Source organism: Amblyomma maculatum, chromosome 4 (genome assembly GCF_055883805.1).
Source record: "Amblyomma maculatum isolate TAMU_Amacu chromosome 4, ASM5588380v1, whole genome shotgun sequence".
In the NCBI taxonomy this organism is placed as follows: domain Eukaryota; kingdom Metazoa; phylum Arthropoda; class Arachnida; order Ixodida; family Ixodidae; genus Amblyomma; species Amblyomma maculatum.
In genome coordinates, this window is record NC_139347.1 from 15,051,142 (window position 1) to 15,073,202 (window position 22,061).

Sequence of the window (22,061 nt, forward strand, 5' to 3'; positions counted from 1 at the left end):
CGCTCATGAGCGCATATTGAAATATGGAACAGCGGACCAGGCGCTAGCGCATCCTAAGGGCGTAGTGATCGGTTGAAGGAATACAGCTCATACTGCGCATGCGCTACGCTTGTTTCTGCGCGCAGACTGGCGACGATAACGTTGCGGTCAGCGCCACTGTTCGCCGCATCACCGGCGACCAAGGTTCGCTACTCGCGGTCGACGATTCGCAACTATATAACGTGATTCGGAGTATAATTCGAGCGGAGTAGACGTAAAGCATAACGACAGCAGCGCCATTCCGCATGCGTGACAGGGCTACGCAAATTCGCGCCACGCACGGAGTATAGAACGAATACAACCGCCGGGCGGAATATATTTCGCGCCAACTCGATGGCTACACGCAGTTTATACTACACATGATGCCAGAGTCTGCGCATGCGATTACAGAGCGAACGAGACGTTTCGCAGAATGCTGGCGAGCTAGTGCCCCGCACAGCATAATGTGGAATCAGTTTGGCTGTTCTTCGGAATTAACGAATACGTGCAGAGCTGCGGCCATGACGAAAGTTGCAGAGATAGGACTGGGTCTCCCCGAGTTTGGAGAGTTCGGCCCGTGCTTCAAAACCAGGTATCCCTGAGCGTGCACCTGCCGCACGCGTTATTTGCCTCCATGTTATTAAAAAAAAAAAAAAAAAAAAATGAAAGCGCGGAGAAAGGAGGGTAGCCGAAATTATCGAACTACTCATTGGCTGCCTCTCTTGCAAAGCTGTTGCTTGACCGTCCGTGAAAGTGCCTCCTTAATCGCCTTTAATTTATCCGGTTGCCCTATCGACCCTACACAACCTTGGAGGCAAAGCCAGAATGAAGTAACTGAATACCCACGTCAACAGGCGGAGATCACGTGTCGCTGAAGTCTGAGTACAGGAGACTGCTTTGCTCGTACTTCAGTTGGAACCGAGCGGACTGTTTTTTACTGTACTGTATGCCCACCCAACTCGCGTTACGAACAGTCAAATTAAATTTCGAAGGGGCAGAACAAGTAGGCAATGACCCACCTCTTTCAACCCGACGCGCATTATTAGCGCCTTCAGTGCATAGCGAGTTGGCAAACCTAAACGCACGCCAGACTACGCTTCGCAATCCAGAATCAAAGCGTCGCTAGCATACTCAGCCGGGCTCTGGATCGACGCCAGCGCCGTTCATTCGCAATACGGGCAACGACAAATCACGTCACCGCTCCACGCGCAAAACGAAAGAATAAACGGCGAAGCAGGAAGACCCCTCTGTAGCAGGCGCAACACCTTTGCTCACTGGTAGGAGCCCATTTCCCGGGCTTAATGAGTGCGTGGAAGCGTCCGACGCGCCACAAGAAGCCGATACAAATCAGCATGTCTCGGGGCGCTGAAACGGACGAACAAAGGCACCGCGAGGAAATGACAAAAAAAAAAAAGAAAAAGAAAGAGTAAATAGAAGCAGCGAAGAATAGCAAATATTCCTCACGAACATGCAGCGCCCTGAGCACGGCAGAAAATAGCAAAGACAGAAGCAACGGCGGAGCCAGGAAACGAGCATTCGAGACCAGGAAGTCCGGGGGGCAAACAGAGCTCTGAGAGAGAGGAGGGGAGAGCAGAGATGAGGAGTGGACCGAAGCCAAGGGCAGAAAGCCGGGGTGTAGAAATATAGAGGGGTGGGGGCTGCCGTAAGACGCGTTCCAGAGACATGTCACGCCCACACCGTTCGCTTTGTCTCTCTGGTTTTTTTCTCTCTCTCTTTCTCTCCTTCTTACTGATCCTTCGTCGCTGGCCTAAGCGTGTGCGCATGTTCGCGAGCAACGCCAAGCGGCCCGCAGCAGTGCACTGAGCCGATCGGGCTAGGTCCTCTTTGCTGGACCGCTTCCACGCTCGTAAAACCTGAACCTGACCTGACACAAAAACCCTCCAGGCGGACACAGCCGCTGCTGCCTGCAAGAGGTAGAACTGTGCGCTCGCCCTAACAGATCCGTCTTCTGGAACCCGCCTCGATTCAGACAGCGTATGATGTGCAGGCGGAGCGCTGGTGAGTTCATTAATGCACGGGCTAATCAATTAACGTCGAACAATTAAAATCACTCCTCAAGCAGCGATGTAAAGAAAGGAAGACATTTATGCATTCACATCTCGATCAAAGCGACCGCTGTTAAAATCGCACCGCAAGGCAGCCGCTCGCTTCCGTCGCACATCATGGAAGTCGCCAAGGCCAGTCAGTTATATATACAAAGAGCTACAAAAATAAATGGTGGGGTTGAAGTTTAATCAGCGAAGCTTGAACCCGATTATACGGGCGGAAGCTCAGTTAGGCACGGTTTTACAAGGTTGTACACGGTTTGAGGGTTCGAATAAGGGGGACGCTCACGCTTTTCATTCCACTACTTTTTAAAAGTATTTCTGGCAGTACTTAGACCAGAGGTCGCACTCCTATCCGCGGTGCACGCTCTCAATACGCTAGGCAGGCACTGACGTAGTGCCTGTCACCAATGAATCCTCCCTGTATACAGTAGCGCCGCACAAGGTATCGACATTCGCGCCAATGAATCAATCCTTCTGCGCACGCGATCGCTCACCGGCCGACACGCGAGGGCGTTGTACAGAGCTCACACGCGGGTCTTGACGCCCTGATAAGACCAAAAACCGCAGAAACGGACGTTCGATACCTGCGTTGCACACTGCATAGGCCGCCTTCATCCACCACGGCAACGGGCTATATGCACGGGGGTCCTTTGATTCGTCCGCATTTCCCAGTGGCTCCTGTGCGAACAACACCTACGCGTGCGATCCATACCCACGCGCCACTCTCTACATGCACCCCTCACGAGTGGAATTGCGAACAATTGCGCGAATCGCCGCGAAGAAAATATCCAGTCGAGCCGCACATACACGCACTTTGCGGGCTGGGCACTCCTCCTATCCCGCTGCGGTAGGCTATCTATCAATGCCGTGCGCCTTTGTGCGGGATATACGGCTAGGGTCCGAGCCGCTGTGCAGACGCCAGGAAAGGAAAACGCGAAAACAGTAGGCGCCAAAGCCGACGTGCATATCGGGAACGGAAAGTTGCGCAGCGAGGCGCCACACAGATTGACTGCGGTGATCTATCAGTACACAGAGGAATGCACAGCCCATTGAAGACAGCTCCCCACTCCGATTCAATTATTGTTTAATTGGTTAAGTATATCCCGTTTGAGTTGATTAGTCACAGCGAAAGCAAGAGTAAATAAAACAAAGAGCAAAAAGGATAAGAACGAAACTGAATTCGATCACCTGAAGCCTCACCGCAAAGCATGGACACACGGCGTGCCATACCATGCAACATTCGAGCACAAACGTCCTGGAACTTGAAATGTGTCCGTTAGTCCCGGGGCGAATTTATTTATTTTATTCAAATACCCTAAAGGCATCGAGCGGGCGTTACAAGGGAAGGGGGGGGGGGGGGGGGCTAAAAAAGTAAGGGAAGGGAGGAAGGTGGGAGTGAAAGTGAAGAGAAAGAGGAGCCGTAGTGGAGGGCTACGGAATAATTTCGACCACCTGTGGATCTTGAACGTGCGCTGACATCGCACAGCACACGGACGCCTCTTCGTTTCGCCTCCATCGAAACGCAGCCGCCGAGGTCGGGTTCGAACCCGGGTACTCCGGCACAGTAGTCGGGCGTCTTATCACTGCACCACCGCCGTTTCGGTGGTGGACGACGACGGCTGTTGCGAAGCGCGTCTTTCTCCCCCTTTTTCTTTTTGTTTCCTCAGCGGAGGTGGCTCAGTTATAGAGCCAGTAGCAGGTCCGAGCATTTTCTTTTCCTTCTTCCCTCAGTCGCAACAAACGAAGTCTCTTGCTGCCATAGCCAAAGAACCTTCTGCTGAATACAGAGTTTTACCATGTGTATACCCATGCTTCAGCTTTCGCTTCACTCTATGTTTAACCGAAGCTAAACCAAAGGCAATTTTTTGTGGGAAAATGGGCTTCAGCATGGCTTTCCTATGTAAAATTTTGCGCTTGTATACTGGGGAGTGGGCACTGACCCTGCGTTTGTCGTGTGCGTTAGGCACAAAGCCAAACCACTCCTTCATCTTGATAAACTCTCATAACCCTGCATGTGCTCACTCTGCACGCAAGCTATAGCTGTCCTCACGATCTCTCAATGTAGTGCGAAAAACCTTCGCACGATGAAGAATCTTCCTTCCTCGCCCCTTCACGGGCTACGGCTACAAAGCATCAAAGGCGCTACGAGACCTCCGCCAAGCAGTGCTGCTGCAAACTTCGTAGCCAGTGACAGTCGTAGGCAGTATCGAAGATGTATGTACCTTCTATACTATCTTTAGATACATTTTGTGTGTCGGTATTAGTTATCGTGTGCCGAAAATGAAAGTATCGGTATCGAAAATACATTTTTAAAGTATCGTGTATTTTGAAGATACTCGATACTAAAGAAAACTTCAAATATTGAAACCGCTATGAGACTGGGTTGACGGCGCTCGCTCAAGAGACAGCTCGGCTTGTATAGTACAGCCTGAGTTCCCTACAAATGTCCCGGCCCATCAGCGTCAACCACATTTCCAGATTCCCTTCCTTTAAAACTGAAGGAGGCAATGGTAAGAAGGGTTCACGAGGTGCTTAACTTTTGAGCACAGAGTGCGTACCACGAAGCTGCTAAGCCTTTAACAGACACACAGAGAGACATGAACAAAGCGGGAACGCAAGGCGAACACGCGGTAAGGATCCCGCACACGCACCCCTAGCAGCTCTTCCCACCCATTATCATCCGTACCCCCCCCCCCCCCCCCCTTCCTGTCCGTATTTGTGGCGTTTAATTCTCGTCAAGCAGTGCCCTCAGTGTGCTGTCGGATGCAGTAACATGCACAAGCCTTCTCAAAACCCCTGGGCTCCGCGTGCCGGCTCTGTTTGGCGGCAAGAACACAAGCTTCTAAGGCCTCAATCCACCATGATGCAGTCGGCTAACCACGTTCTTGTAGTTACGGTGTTTGACGGAAAACAAATGCATTATTTGCAACTGCACTGCTTCCACAAGACTTTTTTTCTGGAAATAATATTACGTCTACAATTTTATGACATGCACGACATGAAAGCTATGAATGCAATTTTCCAGCGCAGTTCGAATAACAAATTATGCATTGTGGATTCTTTAACGTGCACTGGCATCGCACAGCACACGGGCGCCTTGCTTTTCGCCCCCATCGAAAAGCGGCCACAGAAGCCGGGATTTGATCCCGCGTCCTTGGGAACAGTAGTCGCGCGCCGTAACCAAGAAAACTAATTTTTGAAATATGCGAAGGCACCCTTCTGGTAAAAAAAGATACTTCTATCTTTTATCTACAACCATCCGTACTTCTCCAGCGACGCTAGTGAACCTCGAGTTTCCTACCTCCAGGATGCTTGAGTCAACGCGGCTATGGTTTTCTTTTTTTTTCTTTTTTTTTTTACACGCTGATAAAAGACGTCTTTCTTTAATACAAAACTGCGGTGTGCTCGTGTGCGTATGTAGAGAGGCTTTCTCATTTGCGTCGCTTTTAGCACGCCCACATGGCGCTCTTTCCGGACTAAACGTTCAGCCATTTTATTTTTCTTGTTTTCCTTCTAGCTTTTAACAATATCAGTTCAGTTCAGTCGTTCAGTCGTGTCCGACTCTTCGTGACCCTATAGACCATATCACGCCACGCTTTCCGGTCTCTCACTATCTTCCTAACATCACAACTTCATCTGCAGCGCCTCGAGGATGCCATCTAACCATCGCGTTCGCTGCCTACCCCTTCTCCGGCGACCCTCAACCTTCCCCAACATCAAATCTTTCTCCAGCGACTCCTCTTTTCTCATCAGATGACCAAAGTATCTGAGCTTTAACTTTAGAATTTGACCCTCCAATGAGCAGTCAGGGTTTATGGTCGACAATATCGACTGATTTGATCTTCTGGCAGTCCAAGGAACTCTCAAGAGTCTTCGCCAGCACCACAATTCAAACGCGTCAATTCTTCGGCGGTCAGCCTTCTTCACAGTCCAACTCTCGCATCCATACATCACAACTGGAAAGACCATAGCACGAGTTATACGGATCTGCAGAGCTTCAAAAGCTTGTTATCGCGCTCAAGGCAATATAACTGCTCAGTTCACCAAACGCACGCTGGTTGCACTTTGTATGTATAGCCAAGTGCTCACAGGCCGGTTCGCATGAAAAGCATTAGTTTAACAAAATCGTGGCTATGCCTGGCCGACGGTTCTGTGCTATCGAAATTCAACCCACGAGACTTTAGTGCTAATCAAAGCGCATTCAAACGAGGAACAGGTCTTATTACGTGCGCGAATGAAAACGGCCTCCGAGACCCAAGCCCTCATACCTGGGGCTCCCTCCCGAGCGAACCACGAACATTCCTACCCGGTTCTGCAAGAGAACGGCCACCGCCCATCCGTCATCGAAGGCAAATGGGCGTGCCGGAGACGAGCCGACACAGATTGCACGCCGATCGTGTCTCCTGGCGCCGACAGCGAAAAGCAAGCGTGACGAATCGGAATGCCTCTCGTGTGACGAGACGATTCGCCCCATCCACATTCCCTCCCACGCGCAACGCTCGCGCGCACGGAACGTAGGCGACAGGCCCGTCTCCTCTTCCGTGCCTGAAGAGATCACACGGGTTGAAAGAACGCAAGGGCCGTTGGGGGCCAAAAAGGTTCATTGTGTCAGCTATAGATCGTTATCTCGGGAGTGGGAGGGGCACGAGAAGGCCAACGCCATAAAGCGCACAGAATTCCCCACGCTACACAACACGTTGCTAGAGGCGCATCAGTGCCGGCGTCAGCCTCAATGGCGCGTAGGAAGTTGAGGGTACGGTGACTGACACCTGCAGCGTGCCGAGAGATTTGGAGTGCGTTTTTGTAGCGAAAGCTACACTAGGCTAGTGGGCTAGTAGAAGCGAGTTTCGCCGTGCATACCCGAGGCCACAACTGTGCATGCGGTGTAACCCCTAACTGCGCATGCGCAAACCGTTCGTGGGTGATCGAATGGTGATGCTCGCCACAGACGAAGAGGAAGGTAGCGGCAGGCACGGAGAGAAGGTTTGGTGTTTGGTTTTGTGGGGTTTAACGTCCCAAAGCGACTCAGGCTATGAAAGACGCCGTAGTGGAGGACTCCGGAAATTTCGACCACCTGGGGTTCTTTAACGTGCACTGACATCGCACAGCACATGGGCGCCTTGCTTTTCGTCTCCATCGAAAAGCGGCCGCCGAGCAATGCGCACGCGCGCCACCGCAGAGAGCTAGCTAACCAAGTGGAGCAGTAAAGCATCTGCCGACATCGCATGCGCTGGACATGAAAGTGGGTTCTGCATAGAACACGGACGCCATTTCGTTTCGCGTCCTTCGAATGCAGTACCCGGGTTCGATTCCGACCGCCGGTGGCTGCGTTCCGATGGAGGCGAAACAAAGTGGCGTCCGTGGGCTGTACGATGTCAGTGCACGTTAAAAATCCCCAGATAGTCGAAATTACTCCGGAGCCCTCCTCTACGGCACCTCTTCTCTTTCCGCTTTCACTCCCACCTTCGCCCCGCCGGGGTGATGCAGTGGTAAGACGCCCGACTACTGTCCGGAATACCCGGGTTCAAACCCGACCTCGGCGGCTGCGTTTCGATGGAGGCGAAACGAAGAGGCGCCCGTGTTCTGTGTGATGTCAGTGCACGTTAAAGAACCCCAGGTGGTCGAAATTTCCGGAGTCCTCCACTACGGCGTCTCTCATAGCCTCAGTCGCTTTGGGACGTTAAACCCCACAGACCACAAACCACCACTCCCACCTTCCTCCCTCCCGTTACGGCGCGGTTCAGGTGTCCACAGAGAAGAGTGACCGATACTGCGCCTTTCCTTTCCTCTGAACCAATTGTTAGCATAGAACGTCGATGAACTTAGATGAGTTCAACGGAACGCCAGTTACGTTCGATGCAACGCTCGGTAGCCCGCAGTCAAAGCTTTCGCTCCAAATTCGGTTTAGCAGTGTTGACCACCTCTACTTTTATTTATTCACACACACACACACACACACACACACACACACACACACACACACACACACACACACACACACACACACACACACACACACACACACACACACACACACATGGCGCCTGTGTGCTGTGCGATGTCAGTGCAAGAACCCCAGGTGGTCGAACTTTCCGGAGTCCTCCACTACGGCGTCTCTCATAGCCTGAGTCGCTTTGGGACGTTAAACCCCACAAACCAAACCGAACCATATATATTATATATAGGAAGCTATAGGCCCCCAACTTGCTGCGGGAAAGTTGAATATAGTGCCGCTGGCATCGTATTGCAGCTAATAAAAGAAATATTAGCTGGGGTTAATTGATTCCCGTTCCTTAGCCCCCATTCCTCCCGCAGGCCTGAAGAACGGGGGCTGGAACCTCCGCGACTAAGGACTAGGTTGCGTAAGCAAAGCCGAAGTAGCTTCCTCTTTCTGTTCTTCTGCGGCGCGGCGTGGCTACCGACAGGGTTTACCCGACGACTTGAAAAGGGGCCCCATCTGCGGTCGCTCTAAAGGTCGAACGTGGCTACCGGCCGGGTTTACGTGACGGGCTGAAACTTGGCGTGGCATTGCTTACGCAATAAAAAGAAAAAACTAAACTATCCGCACAACAACCAACGGCACGAAATGGCTCTAGGAATGACAGCGGGGAAGGGCATCTAGTGCGCTTAACGAAGTTCCATCGCCATATCACCTGCGCTTTCCCCAACGTTGTTGTTGTGGAAGAAGGAAAAGAAAATGCACGGGCCTGCTACTGGCTCTGTGCTGAGCCACCTGATTTATTTAAAAAAAGAAAACTGATTTATTTATAGGAAGGGAAAGGCGCGGTAGCTGTCTCACTTGTTTTCTGTGGACACCGTAACCGCGCCGTAAGGGAAGGAAGATGGGAGTGAAGGTGGAAAGAGAAAGAGGAGCCGTAGTGGAGGGCTACGGAGTAATTTCGACCACCTGGGGATCTTTAACGTGCGCTGACATTGCAGAGCCACCTCCGCTGCCTCGCGCGGACAGAAGAGAGAAAGTAGAGAAGAAAGAAAAAGACGAGGGAGAGAAAGACGCGCGCCGCAACCGCCGTCGTCCATCACTTAAGGTGGCGGGTGCAACGACGGCCTACAACAGATAAAAGTTCGGTGGCGCGCCTTTCCCTTCCTATGAATCAATCAATCAATCAGGCTAGACCCCGCCGTAAGCGGCGTTGACCTATCTGTCCCAGCCCCTTAGGGCCAGAAACAGCCACCCTTCACCACCTCCCCGCCGTCCCCAACGTCCATTTTAAGCACCGAGCATTTCGAGTATGATAGATACTGCGCCTTTCCTGCAAACCAATTATAATTATATGTAGCACTGCATCGAATGCCGACAGGAGGATAACGATGGGAGGTAAATTATAGGATAGGAAGGGTACGCTTTCAGAGACCCTCTAAATTTAAGGCGAAAGCCTTTAATGGCTCATACTGTCGTGGACAAACTGTGTCCCGCTTTTGCGGCGGCTGTCGCGTGACGTTCCTTGGCGCGCGTTCAAGTGTGGGATTGCAGATGGCAGGAACGCTAAACAAGATGAGGCTTATCAGGCTTTCGCCTTTTAATACTTTAGTCGCTAAAGTTCCTCGTTTTTTTTTTGTTTTTTTTTTTTTTTGTGGTGTGGTGCAATCATGTTAACTGCTTCGCTCACAACTCCGACAACGACAGCGCCCGATTTTCTGCAGAACGAATCATTTAACGTCATCGCATTTTAGGGGGATAGGGGAACAGTGGGGTGCCAGTGCGCATGAGCAGAACGCTACGCTGAACATAGAGTTCCTTACGCTGAAAGTGCGAAGGGTGTCGATAGCTATAGCTGTGTCTAGCGTCTCCCGATGAACTGAGGCCCTATTCTAAACTTCCCAAGACGGGTAGAAGTTATCGGGTAGCACGCCTTCCCTGCACTTCTTCAAAACAGCGAATAAGGGAAAGTTTGACATTCCAGAGCAACGGAACGTCGAGACAGCGCGAATTCTCCGAAATATAACGGCTGTGTTTAAACTCGGCGTTGTCAAACAAACGCTCCCCTCGCCCTGCTCCTCAAAACTGCGGAGTGACAGAGACTTTTGTGGAAATAGTTTCCTCCTCTTCACCGCGGCCGATCACCACCACCGCAGCAGCGTTGTGGCAGCGACGGCTGGGAGAGAAGGTAATTACCTCCCCCGCCCCATTTTCCAGAGCGCCCCTCGAACGAGGCAACAACCTCTGCCTTCGGAACATACGGCGTTAATTAGAAAGTTTGCTTGAGAACATGCTGAGTAAAAAGACGCCCGAACGAGCGCTACAGGCTCACAGCTACTTCTTTACGGCCGAACGCTGCTTGCAGCCCGCACCACACGGTAAAGTGATAATACATAAATAAACACACGCCACACGACCACGTCGAATGGAGGGAGTCTCTGGCCTTCGTCTGCTGGTCCTCCGTTTCAAACCTGGGTAGTTTGAAACAGTCCGAAAGGCAGCATGCCACAACGGAACATCGGATCACGCGCGAACGCCTTTGCGGCTATCTCAAACAAGGTGGAGGCCATAGAGCCAGCACTCGCAGACAAAGGCTGCCGCCATTCTCTCACCTCCCCTTGAGAAACCAGCGAAAGGGGGGGGGGGGGACTGCGAAGAAGTCGCCAGGGGAGATACGAAACACCGCCGCCGTGGAACGACGCCAAGGCGTCCTAAAATACGGCGACGCACTGGGATGCGCATTCATCTATTGGACGGAGTCTCCGCACCTTATAGCACCGCCTTTCCGCTGACAGAACACCGAAAGAGGGACAGAGAATGGCAGACACTGCGAGCGACGCACAACTAAAGTACCAGCAAGATGTGGCGAGGGTCGAGGTCGGCGTTCAGGGTCGCGGAGCAACGCTCGCTGAGGGGGAACGGACGAGTGGCGGTGGTGGCGGGACGCATGTCGGAAGGAGGAGGGGCGGATACCTAATGTAGCACGGCTACCCCATCGCGAGGCTGGACGAGTATTGCATCCCTGCGCATAAGTATTGCATATATTCCCTTACACCCCCCCCCCCCCCCCCTTATACGCACTCATTGGGCTCCATATATGTAGTACCATTATAATCGTATTGCAATTGGTATGACTCGTTTACAGCCTTGTATTTGCACCCAAGCATTCTCGAATTACTCGCATGACCACTACTTTAGTGGCACGTCACCTCAGGACAATCGCATGTGGGGATGCCGTGCCACGTGATCCCACTGTCGAACATGCATGCATCTGAATAACTACTTGAGGCGCGAGGTGTTGGTGCATAGTACCCAGAACTGCGTCGCAACGTACACAACACGTGGATAGAAACACAACACTGGCGCACGCTACCAACTGTTATATGAAACGGAACATGCACTTCCTCTTCAACACTCAGCAACAACTTCCTCTTCTACTCTCAAGTACATCACACTTGCAGACTTCTTCTTTCCCAAGCAGATGTCGAGCCAACAATACATGTTAGCAGCACAACCATCCCAGTCCATCGCTCACATCGTCCAAGCACGACAGCCATAACTTCCACCACATAGAGACAAACTAGAAACACCACCACACATCTGCAGCTGCCACGTATAACGTTCACGTTCACTCCTAGCTAATCTAAACGAGTCCAGTTCTTGAGATTTTAACGGCCAAACACATCAAAGCAACCCTTCATTCAAACATTGGAAACCTTGGCCAATCTGACCAGCAGCAGTTCATTACATACCACAATGGATTACTTCTTCACTACTGACAAATGACTGTTCCTGGAATGCTCATGTAGACCATGTGGTTACCAAAGCCGGTAGGGCACTAAATTTTATACAGCGAAGTTTAAGGTGTTCGCAGCCAAACCTCAAGAAAACTGCTTTTCTCTCTTGTGTTCGACCCATCATAGAATATGCGTGTATTGTATGGGACCATGCACATCAGGTATTAATTGACAAACTCGAGAAAATTCATAATAGAGTAGCAAGGTTCGTCTTGGGGAGGTACGGGCGAAGGGATAGTTGTACAGCAATGAAAGAAGAATTGCAGTGGGAACCACTCGCTTCCCGTAGAAGAAAGATGAGGCTAAAATTGCTGTAATTCACGAAAAAACGGGGATTGATTTTGAAAGTTATTTAATACAGCCGTTTTACATTTCTAAACGACATGACCACCAGGACGAACCTCTTTGCAAATTCATTTTTTGTTAAAACAGTGCAACAGTGGAACCGGCTTTCCGAAATGCAAGTGTCTGCAAGTGAAGATGTATTTTTTGCCAATCTGTAACCCCCCCCTGCTATAACGCCTTCGGGCAATGCGGGGTAACTCTTAAATAAAGAATAAAGAAAAAGACATCTCTGCTTATTACCGGGACTCACACCGTCAGTATCCGGCTCCCCTCAAGGGTCTAGGGAAAGCGGACGAAATAATACTTCTTAGACTATTTACTAATACGCTACTGTGCCCGGCAATACTTAAACATCTCGACCCTTCCTTTTCTGGCCTGTGCCCTTTCTGTGGAGAGGTGGCTGACACCTTTCACATGGTCTTGGCATGCCGGCTAAATCCTATTTTTCCCATAACCCCTTCCCCCACCCGAGAGGACTGGGAGGCGGCCCCGCTCGGCTACCTGGACCTACCGGCCCAACAAGCATTGGCCCAGCGAGGTCATTTGGCGGCCCAGGCCATTGGGATCCCGGCATAAGGGACTAAGTGGCCCACTAGAAGCGGCTTCCCAAGCAACCTCTCTTTAATGTAATAAATATCGCCACCACCGGCGCTCCAGGGGCTGCCCGGAACAACGGCTTCTGCGCCGTCCCCGAGGGTGGCGCCACGGCCCCACAGTCTATTTAATATAAGCCCCCGCCCCAGCTACGGGGGATGTCCGGAAAGTAAGTTTCGTCATTTATTTTCACGCACTAACTTTATTACCAAGAAAAATACACTATGGTATCATGAAATTTACTCCTCGCACTATTTTTAGACATAGTCGCCACCGACATTCAGACGTTTGTCATAGCGTGCAATGAGTTCGAATAACCCAGTATGGCAAAAGTCGGTGCCCTGCGATGCAATTGTCGCGCAGCCTGCTCCACCTTAGCACTACTTTGGAAGTGACGTCCAGATAACAAGGCTTTCAGTTCAAGAAACGGCTAGTAGAAAGTCCGATGGGGCAGGATATGGGCTGTAGGCCTGGTGATCCAATCTCTCCCATTCGAAGCGACTAATCTGATCTTGTGTGAGCCTTACTGTGTATGGCTTTGGTGTTCCCAGGGCACCGACTTTTACCACAGTGGGTTCTTCAAACTCATTGAACGTTACGTTTCTCATAGCGCGCAATCTAGCGCAGTGAGGCCGTGCCTGGCCCGGGCTTGCGGCCCACACCAGTGGACAATAAAGCTTTCTCTCTCTCTATAATGTCGGTGGGACTATATCGAAAAATAATGCAACGTATACATTTTATGACGTCATGGTGTATTTTGGGGGCCAATAAAGTTAAAATGACGAAGCTTACATTCGGAACGTCCCTCGCATAGGCTGTGAGGCAAATCTCAAATACCTCTAATGGCATTTTGCTACGTTAGTGTAGCTGGTGTAGGTGCGGCGTCAGTTCATCGCGCGTCCCTTACCTATCCTACATTCTTGTCAGGCCTGCGTCGCGTCGTAGCCGCGTACTCTTCTGCATCGTTCTACATTTCAATGCCGCCAACGTCACAGCAATGGGGAGGCAAAAATCAAAGTAAAAGCAGCAAGCGTCTTGAAAAAAATTAAGAGGGTCTCTTAGATGTCTCTTAAGAGGAGAATGACTAAAGCCTATCCTATAATTTGCCTCCCATCGTTAGCCTCTTGTGGGCATTCGTTGCAGTGCTAAGTATAATTGGTTTACAGGAAAGGAAAGGCGCAGTATCTGTCCCACTTTCTCCGACAAGTGTGGTTTGAATGGTACACCATCGCTCCTGTCGCGTGGCGTTCTTTGGCGCGCGTTCAAGTGTGGCATTGCAGATGGCAGGGACGCATCCCGCCTCGGCCAATCAGAACTGCGCAAAAGCGGGGCACACACTGTCCACGACAGCATGAACCATTAAATGCTTTTGCCTTAAAAAGCGATCGCATTGCGGCTTTTACGAGGACTGATCGGGCCAGCCGACAACGTGCTATGCCCGTAACCGTTTTATGCTTCCATCTATTCTTGATTACGGGGGGCAATATTTTTAATGCGAAAGCATTGCTTCGCTATGTTCACAAATTTCGGTCCGCAGGCCCTGTCCGCAGACCGTGTCCGCAGAATGTGTCCGCAAAATCGTGTCCGCTGCAGTTGTAACTGAGAAGTGATAAAGGTTAATGAGTGATGTCAGTCGATAAAGGGTGACGCAATGTTGCTGCCGGAAAAATAATTAAGGCAATAAGGTAATTAATTAGAATAACTGGCTCAAAGGAAAGGCGCAGTATCTGCCACACTTGTTCTGTAGACACCTGAACCACGCCGTAATGGAAGGGAGGAAGGTGGGAGTGAAAGCGGAAAGAGAGAAAGAGGTGCCGTAGCGTATATGACGTCAAGGATGTGACGTCACGCAACCGGAAGTAGAGCCGAAAATAGAGCATAGGAAAGGTTTGACGCGCAATTTGAAATTGCCAAGGACGAAAATGATTAAACAAGAAGTGAATTAATGTGAGGTAGAGGATGTGACATCACGCAACCGAAAGTAGAGCCGGAAAAGGGGATAGCAAGACATTAGCGCGCGATTTGAAAGTACCCAAACACTAATATGGGCAAAGAAGTGAATTAAGCAACTAGAAGCAACCAACGGCAGCCTCCGGGCTTTCGCATTTAATGCAGATTCTGCAGTGGTCTTTAATTTTTTTTTTTTTTTTTTTACATTTGTGTCCAATTTATTCCCTAAAGTTAGCAGCACACGCTGCTACATTACCTAATTGTGCGAACGATTGATAGTACGGACTGGACCCGATCAGTCGCAAGAATCAGTAATCTGCAGTTATATTTACGCCTCAGTAACCACCTTTTTTTTTTTTTTTTTTTTCATCGACTAATGCAATACAAAGCCGTATTATTCTATTTTTGAGTTGGCCTATTTTCGGGAGCCCGTTGTAGTTTTGTGTCATCGATCCGGCATAAAATCGGGACTGGCGCGTTGCCAGCTGCTATAGCCACGTACTCCTACAGTGACATTTCGAGCGATTGCAACTTTTCGTGCCTGCTGCAGCGAACACGAACTGCCCAAACATAAATGTAAGCTTCAATATAAGATACGCCGGGAAGCATATTGATATTTTTGTTCCTTTTCGGCGTAATTTGTTCGGATTTGTCTTGCGGATGGGTTCCAGCTCTGCAAGGATAACCTTGGCCCGATGAGAAAGGCAGCAAAAAGGGAGCACAACATTACTGCCAAAGCACTCTGCTAATGAGTGTCCAGCAAGAAGCCTTCCCAAGCGCGCTGCGTTCACGCGTCGTCGAACGCAAGTAACAAAAAGATAAACAAAATATTGAGAGAAGCTCACGGCAGATGCGTTAATATACGGGGCGCAATAATTACAGCACACCATGCGGAGATGAGGACTTAATATAATACATGTAAGTACAAAGAATAAGCTATGTAGAACGAAGCTTTTACACTAACCGCCTGTGGACAACAGCGAAATTGAGTTAGTTGGAATCCTCTATTCGAACTTTCTGTCATAGTTTCCACTGAAAGTTCATAATTCGATTTTTCAATATCTGACTGCAATCGAATTACAGGATAATTTAGGACACTATTTACACTGTTCGTCATCTTATTTCTTAACACTCACGTAATGATGCAACATGAAAATTTTGGCGGTATGAGGGACAAGCTAGCCCTGTAAAGGAGATGTGCCTACGCCGATATCCCCCCCTTCCCCCCCCCCCCCCCCCCCTCTTAAATAAAGAAGAAAACCGACTAAACCGAATGCACTGGGAAACGACCGTGAGCGGAAGAGAGAGGGATTAGGGTACGGCGCAAAGCGAGCAACAGGCGAAGGCGTTCCCGTCAACATCTGCACAGAGTCCAGTGAGCGGCATGGCCAAAGGAATGTGGCGCGCGCGTGTTTCGACCATCACTGTTGGCACAGGCAACAATAGCGGCTTACGATCAGCGGCGGAAGGAGCGGTGAAAGTTCCATGGCACGAGCTTAAGTTGCCACAAAAGGGAGCGATAGCGACGAAAACAAAAGAAAGGAAAAAGAAAATCTCCCATTCCCTCCCGCGCCCAACCGTACTACTGCCATTAGAGACGGCAAATGGCGAACTACGGAGAAGCAGAGCATTTTAGTGTGTCAGGTTCAAGGCGCTCTCAAACAAGTTCTGTCGCCGGTGTCGTATTTCAGACATCCTAAACTCCGCGCGAAGCAGCACGGCCAGGGTGGAGTTGGACGTTCGCTTCACTGTGCGTCTAAATAATAATTAGGACAACAGTTCCTTACATGCCACTGATCCCTCTTTGCCAATGACACGAAGCATAAAAGACCTGTGAGCAGCCAAACAAGCAGCCGAGTTTCATTGAGGACGAGCTTCCCTTCGAACTAGTTATACGAAGGCTGCAGATGAAAAAGATCAAAAACGAAAACACAACCGGAGACCAGCAAATGTGGGTGGACGATATGCAACCCACGTTGTTAGGCCGCCGCGATTAGGAAACTTTCTTGGCGGCATCTTGAGGTAACAGCGCAAAACGTGGACGGGAGAACAAGATTAGAAGACGGCACAACGAGCGCTGCGTTGTTTCGTCTTCTAATCTTGTGCTCCCGTCCACGTTTTTCGATGTTACCTCAAGATGCATAACTAACAAGCCCAAGCTGCTATTCTGGCTAACTACATTTCTTTGCTGCGTCCCGAGCTGACCGACAAAACTTCCCCGTCGTTCTCAAGTGACCTCAGATCGTCACCATAGTCACGACTGGATTCCATTTGGCACTTACTCCACCTCCCCCACACACGTTTATTTTTTCATCTCCAAGAGCTGCGATCAAACGAACAACCGAATTATGCCATATCAAAGTATGTGTTATTGAGCAGTCCCCAAATGATGCGTTGTAACCGAACTGGAAATTCCGGATGATGCCGTTTTTTGCAATGTATACTACAGCATCCGATGCGTTTGGCAGGCTCAGTATACCGTCCTTAGAACACGCGTGTGCGTGCGCGCGCGCACGATACGCAAGACAACGCGGACCGCGAACAACCGTCAGAAGTTGCAGGAGACACGACAGGACGCCGTTGTCGTGCAGCTGGCGACAAAGTTCGGCGGCAAAATCGGTTCGTTCGTCACACGAACGCCACTCACCCAGAAAAGAAAGTTGAGGATGACCACTGTGTACTTGAGACAAGCGTAGCATCCTTTTAGTGCCATCTTGTCCTCGAAGAAAATTTAGTCCGGATTCGATATCACACCGTTTAGATCGCTGACACACACACGCCAAACGACGTATCGCCACTGCGGCCACTGTTTGGAACGCACGCTCACCAAGTTTCCTGAGGAAGAGCCGCTCCTCCTTCCTATGCCGATCAATAATGATTTGTGCGCATGCGCGAGCAGTTAAGAGAGAGAGAGAGAGAGAGAGTGAGCTAGACAACGTTGAGCTAGACCAGTGCCTCCTTGAGTTATCCGTGCCTGCAGCGTTGGGGCTGTGCCTCCCGCCTGCTCCCACCAACGTTACCCGCCATACCCTCTCCCACTCTCTTTCCCAATAGGGCGTAATTGTGGCTCCGCCTCGCGTCCACGTCGCGAAGTCATTCTCTAGCAGCATGACCTCCGAGATAACCTTCGCGCTTGCGAAACATACATGCGCGGGGTTGATCTCGGAGGCCACGCTCTCCTCGCGCTAGCGGAGCAAACGCAGCGGAGCAGCCGCTTGTAGGCAACTTCCGTGCATTTTATTGGCCTTGAAGATGTTTGAAGCCAATCGAAAATTAAAAATAAACCTGCAAATGTTTGTACTGGTAAAAATGGGTACAAGCGACCTCGGCCTGGCGCCCCGCTCTCGCAGGGGTGTGCGCTTGGAAGAGGCTCCGCAAACCACGCTGCGCTCCTTCTGGGGCAACATAGTTGCGAACACTTCAGCCTGAAAAGGTGGTTCGAGTTACCGTGTTTCACGGGGTACAAAACTGAAATCGAGTCTTGTCCTGCACACGCGAAAACTCAGAAAAGCCTTGAAGTTTCAAGTGCGAAACGCTCTAAACCAGCGCGTTGAAAAATGTGAAGGTTCACATACTGTCACTCAATAAGTTTACTGTTCAGTTCAGTTCAGTCGTGTCCGACTCTTCGTGACCCTATTGACCATGTCACGCCACGCTTTCCGGTCTCTCACTATCTTCCTAACATCACATAACTTCATCTGCAGTGCCTCGAGGATGCCATCTAACCATCGCGTTCGCTGCCTACCCCTTCTCCGGCGACCCTCAACCTTTCCCAACATCAAATCTTTCTCCAGCGACTCCTCTCTTCTCATCAGATGACCAAAGTAGCTGAGCTTTAACTTTAGAATTTGACCCTACTGTTATGCGCCTGCAAATGTTAACGCGCCTGAAATGTTTCGCACGCGCGTAACACATGGGAACATGGAGGAAGGTACTTTCCTTCCTCCATGATGCGGCGAAACGGCGAAACACGCAGGTTCCTTCACGGCCGGTCTCGAGGGGGAGCGCGCGCTCTTACTTACGGCCTTCTCAATCGCCGCGGAAACAATGGGAATGTTTCTCCTTGAGTTGCGCTCTCCGCCACCGCAAGGGGCGCGACCTGCTCACTGTTCGCTCCGCGTCTGCTTCAGCGGCGGCGGGTGGCTTTTGCCTGGTTTCGCGCTGTCGCTCGCGAGTTTCGTGGTGAGTGTAGCCCAGAAATTAAAGAACACAGAACGTAGATGATGCAGCGGCATGTCGTCAACGTACTACACACGTGAACGGATATAAAAAAACACTGTCGTTCAGCAAACGCTCGACAAGCATGGCATGCATAGCAGCATATGATTAGCTACTTTTGTCCACTTTAGTCCGAATTTTTCCCAAGCCTGTACAAGAAAAGGAACAAAAAAAAAAAAACAAAAGAACTGAATGAGAAGTGATCACATCGAAGCTTCTTCAAGGCTAACATGACAGCAACTCGTCTGCTACAGCAAAACCGTCTTTAGCGCTAGATGCGAAACCATTCATGTAACACCGAAGATGAAAATAATTTCATAAAAATGTAATGTAAATTGCAAAATGCTTGCATGATATAAAAGATTAGTATAACAGTCAAAGTAAACGTTGTAGGGTTGAGTTTTAAATGTTATTACAATTCATATATTAGCCAATGCGTGCTATTATACACATTATTTTAATTTTCCAAATAAACATTGTTTTAATGAAATTTTTACATGATGTTAAGCTTGTTATGAAAGCACTAAAAAGTGGTTTGATATTCATGACACCACTTGTGCTCGAAGTGGTAAAAAGAGGACAATAAATGATGAATGTGATACTCAATGTATATGACTTACAAATGAGTTCACCTGCTATATCGAAAGTATGCAAGAAACTTTAAAGCGTTAAAGAAGGACACTCTCACTGAAGACTCATTTCAAGCACTATATAGCGACCCATTGAGGCTCTCTCCAGGAAAGTAAGGTTAATGTGCGAAAGGGAATGACATATGCTAGATGCGAGGGCCGTAACAGCTAGCGGCACATATGACTACATTGTCAAGACAGACGTTTCATCTGAGAGCAAAATCAAGCCACTGAAGGAAGTGATGGCATCTCCTACCATCCCATTTCCCACTGTCACATATTCCGGTTCACCTTACGTCGCTGGATATATCGTTTAGTTAATCAACTTCGGGTGTGACGCTTGCGCTATTCTTCTTGAAACTAGCGAAAGAAGCAGCCCGGGTACGCTCTTCTACGAGGACAATATTCTAGTGGACTGCATTATCCGAAACCAGAGCTTGTTGCCCTATTGGACAACCTTTTTTTTTTTCTTTTTTGAAAAAAAGCTGCCGCGCACCTACTATACACACAATTAAATGTTATCGAAGTACTTAAGATCCTGATTCAGTCAGCATTTCAGAATTCAACACTGAGTTGCCCGAAAGGAATTGACAACAGCTATGTTATTAGGTCCGCTTCTTTGATATTTGAAACATTTCTCAGAATTCTTCTTCTCAATTATAGCAGGAAAGTGACAGAGAAGACCGAGAGGCCAAGTGCACAAGCCGTGCAGGAATTGATTTTGAGACTGAATTTTCTAGACGCAGGTCGCGTTTTGATGAATTGATGAACATATAGTGCAATGTGTAACTTTGAAGGACAACTCTTTTTTATTGTTTGCCGCTCTTTTCGATTCTGCTTGCCGATTTCCTTGATTAATTAGTCGCGAGACTACATATACATCTTCGGTCTTTCAACTGACTGATATGTTTTGAACGAAGCTAGAACAGCCAACTCCACTCGACAAGTGGAATTTTTACTATATGAGTAAATTTTTGTTCTTTACTCTGAATCTGAGACGCGCCATGAATTTTTGACCGTGCCTCTTCTGACCTAAACGAAAACGGTAGCGGTTGACAGAATCTCCACCCAACAGTTCACCACGCACTCACGTCAGGTCGCGCTACACCTGCTTAAAACATTCAAAGGCACATTGCATAGCCGGTAAATTTATTTTTGTACAAAACTTAGGGGTGAAAAATGCTGAACTGTACCCGAAGCTTCATTCGACCGTGCACGGCCGCACTGACGAAGGAGCGCGCGCGTGAGCGGATTGTTGACTGTATTTTATTACTCGTACACGATAAATCCTGCTTCTGGGAAAGAGAGCAATGGTTAGCCTTGACCGCCTAGTAAAGAGTAGAGACATTAGTCTGCCAACCAAGATCCGTATAACTCGTGCTATGGTCTTTCCAGTTGTGATGTATGGATGCGAGAGTTGGACTGTGAAAAAGGCTGACCGCCGAAGAATTGACGCGTTTGAATTGTGGTGCTGGCGAAGACTCTTGAGAGTTCCTTGGACTGCCAGAAGATCAAATCAGTCAATATTGTCGACCATAAACCCTGACTGCTCATTGGAGGGTCAAATTCTAAAGTTAAAGCTCAGCTACTTTGGTCATCTGATGAGAAGAGAGGAGTCGCTGGAGAAAGATTTGATGTTGGGAAAGGTTGAGGGTCGCCGGAGAAGGGGTAGGCAGCGAACGCGATGGTTAGATGGCATCCTCGAGGCACTGCAGATGAAGTTATCTGATGTTAGGAAGATAGTGAGAGACCGGAAAGCGTGGCGTGACATGGTCAATAGGGTCACGAAGAGTCGGACACGACTGAACGACTGAACTGAACACGATAAATATTCGATGTTGATTACGGATTTTGTATAAACTATAAGGGGCGAAATGTTAGGACCTGCCGGTTGCAACTGACGCGGACGAAGCTAAAAGCGAGCGCGCGTTTCCCTTGCGCGTGAACGGCTGTAGCGGAGGAGCAGCAGTGGGGCGGTGGCGACCCCACCGAGGCGCGGCGGGCGGTAGAAACAGACCCCATTGGCGAGGCCGTAAGAGAAGAGAAGCGCTCTCTCCCTCGAGACCGGCCGTGGTGTAGGTAATATTAGTGACAGACGGCAGTAGCTGTTAAGAACACACACCGTCATTTCGCTGGTGCCAATTGATACTGCGCTTTTCCTTTCCTGCAAATCAATTCGAAACGCCGCTGATGACTGTTGTACTGAGTCTGCTTCTGTATGCTGTGTGGTACGGAACGGCGGTATGGAGTTCGAGGGAGCGCCAAGCGAAAGGCGCCGCACGGCAGTTTCGTACATGCGTGAATCGCCTGGCGACGTCACAGCCTCGCAATACTCCGCGGAATATCGCGAAATGGGACACTTCTCGCAGACGCACGTTGGCGAGTCATGGCTGTTGCGGCGCGCGTCTTTCTCTCGCTCTTCTTTTTCTTCTCTTTTCTGTCCGCACGAGGCAGCGGAGGTAGCTCAGCTACAGTCAGCAGCAGGCCCGTGCATTTTCTTTTC

The 22,061-nt window shown here is 49.7% G+C and overlaps 1 protein-coding gene across 1 annotated transcript in view; it reads right to left on the minus strand.

Moving 5' to 3' along the window:
• LOC146190326 (CD9 antigen-like) overlaps positions 1-17,663 on the minus strand; it is a 107,463-nt gene extending 89,800 nt beyond the window's left edge. Inside the window, exon 1 of the mRNA XM_084600784.1 lies at positions 17,359-17,663. Coding sequence (XP_084456910.1) covers positions 17,359-17,424 — 66 coding nt within the window. The 5' untranslated portion in view covers positions 17,425-17,663. The remainder of the gene's footprint in view (positions 1-17,358) is intronic.
• Positions 17,664-22,061: the final 4,398 nt, after the last annotated feature.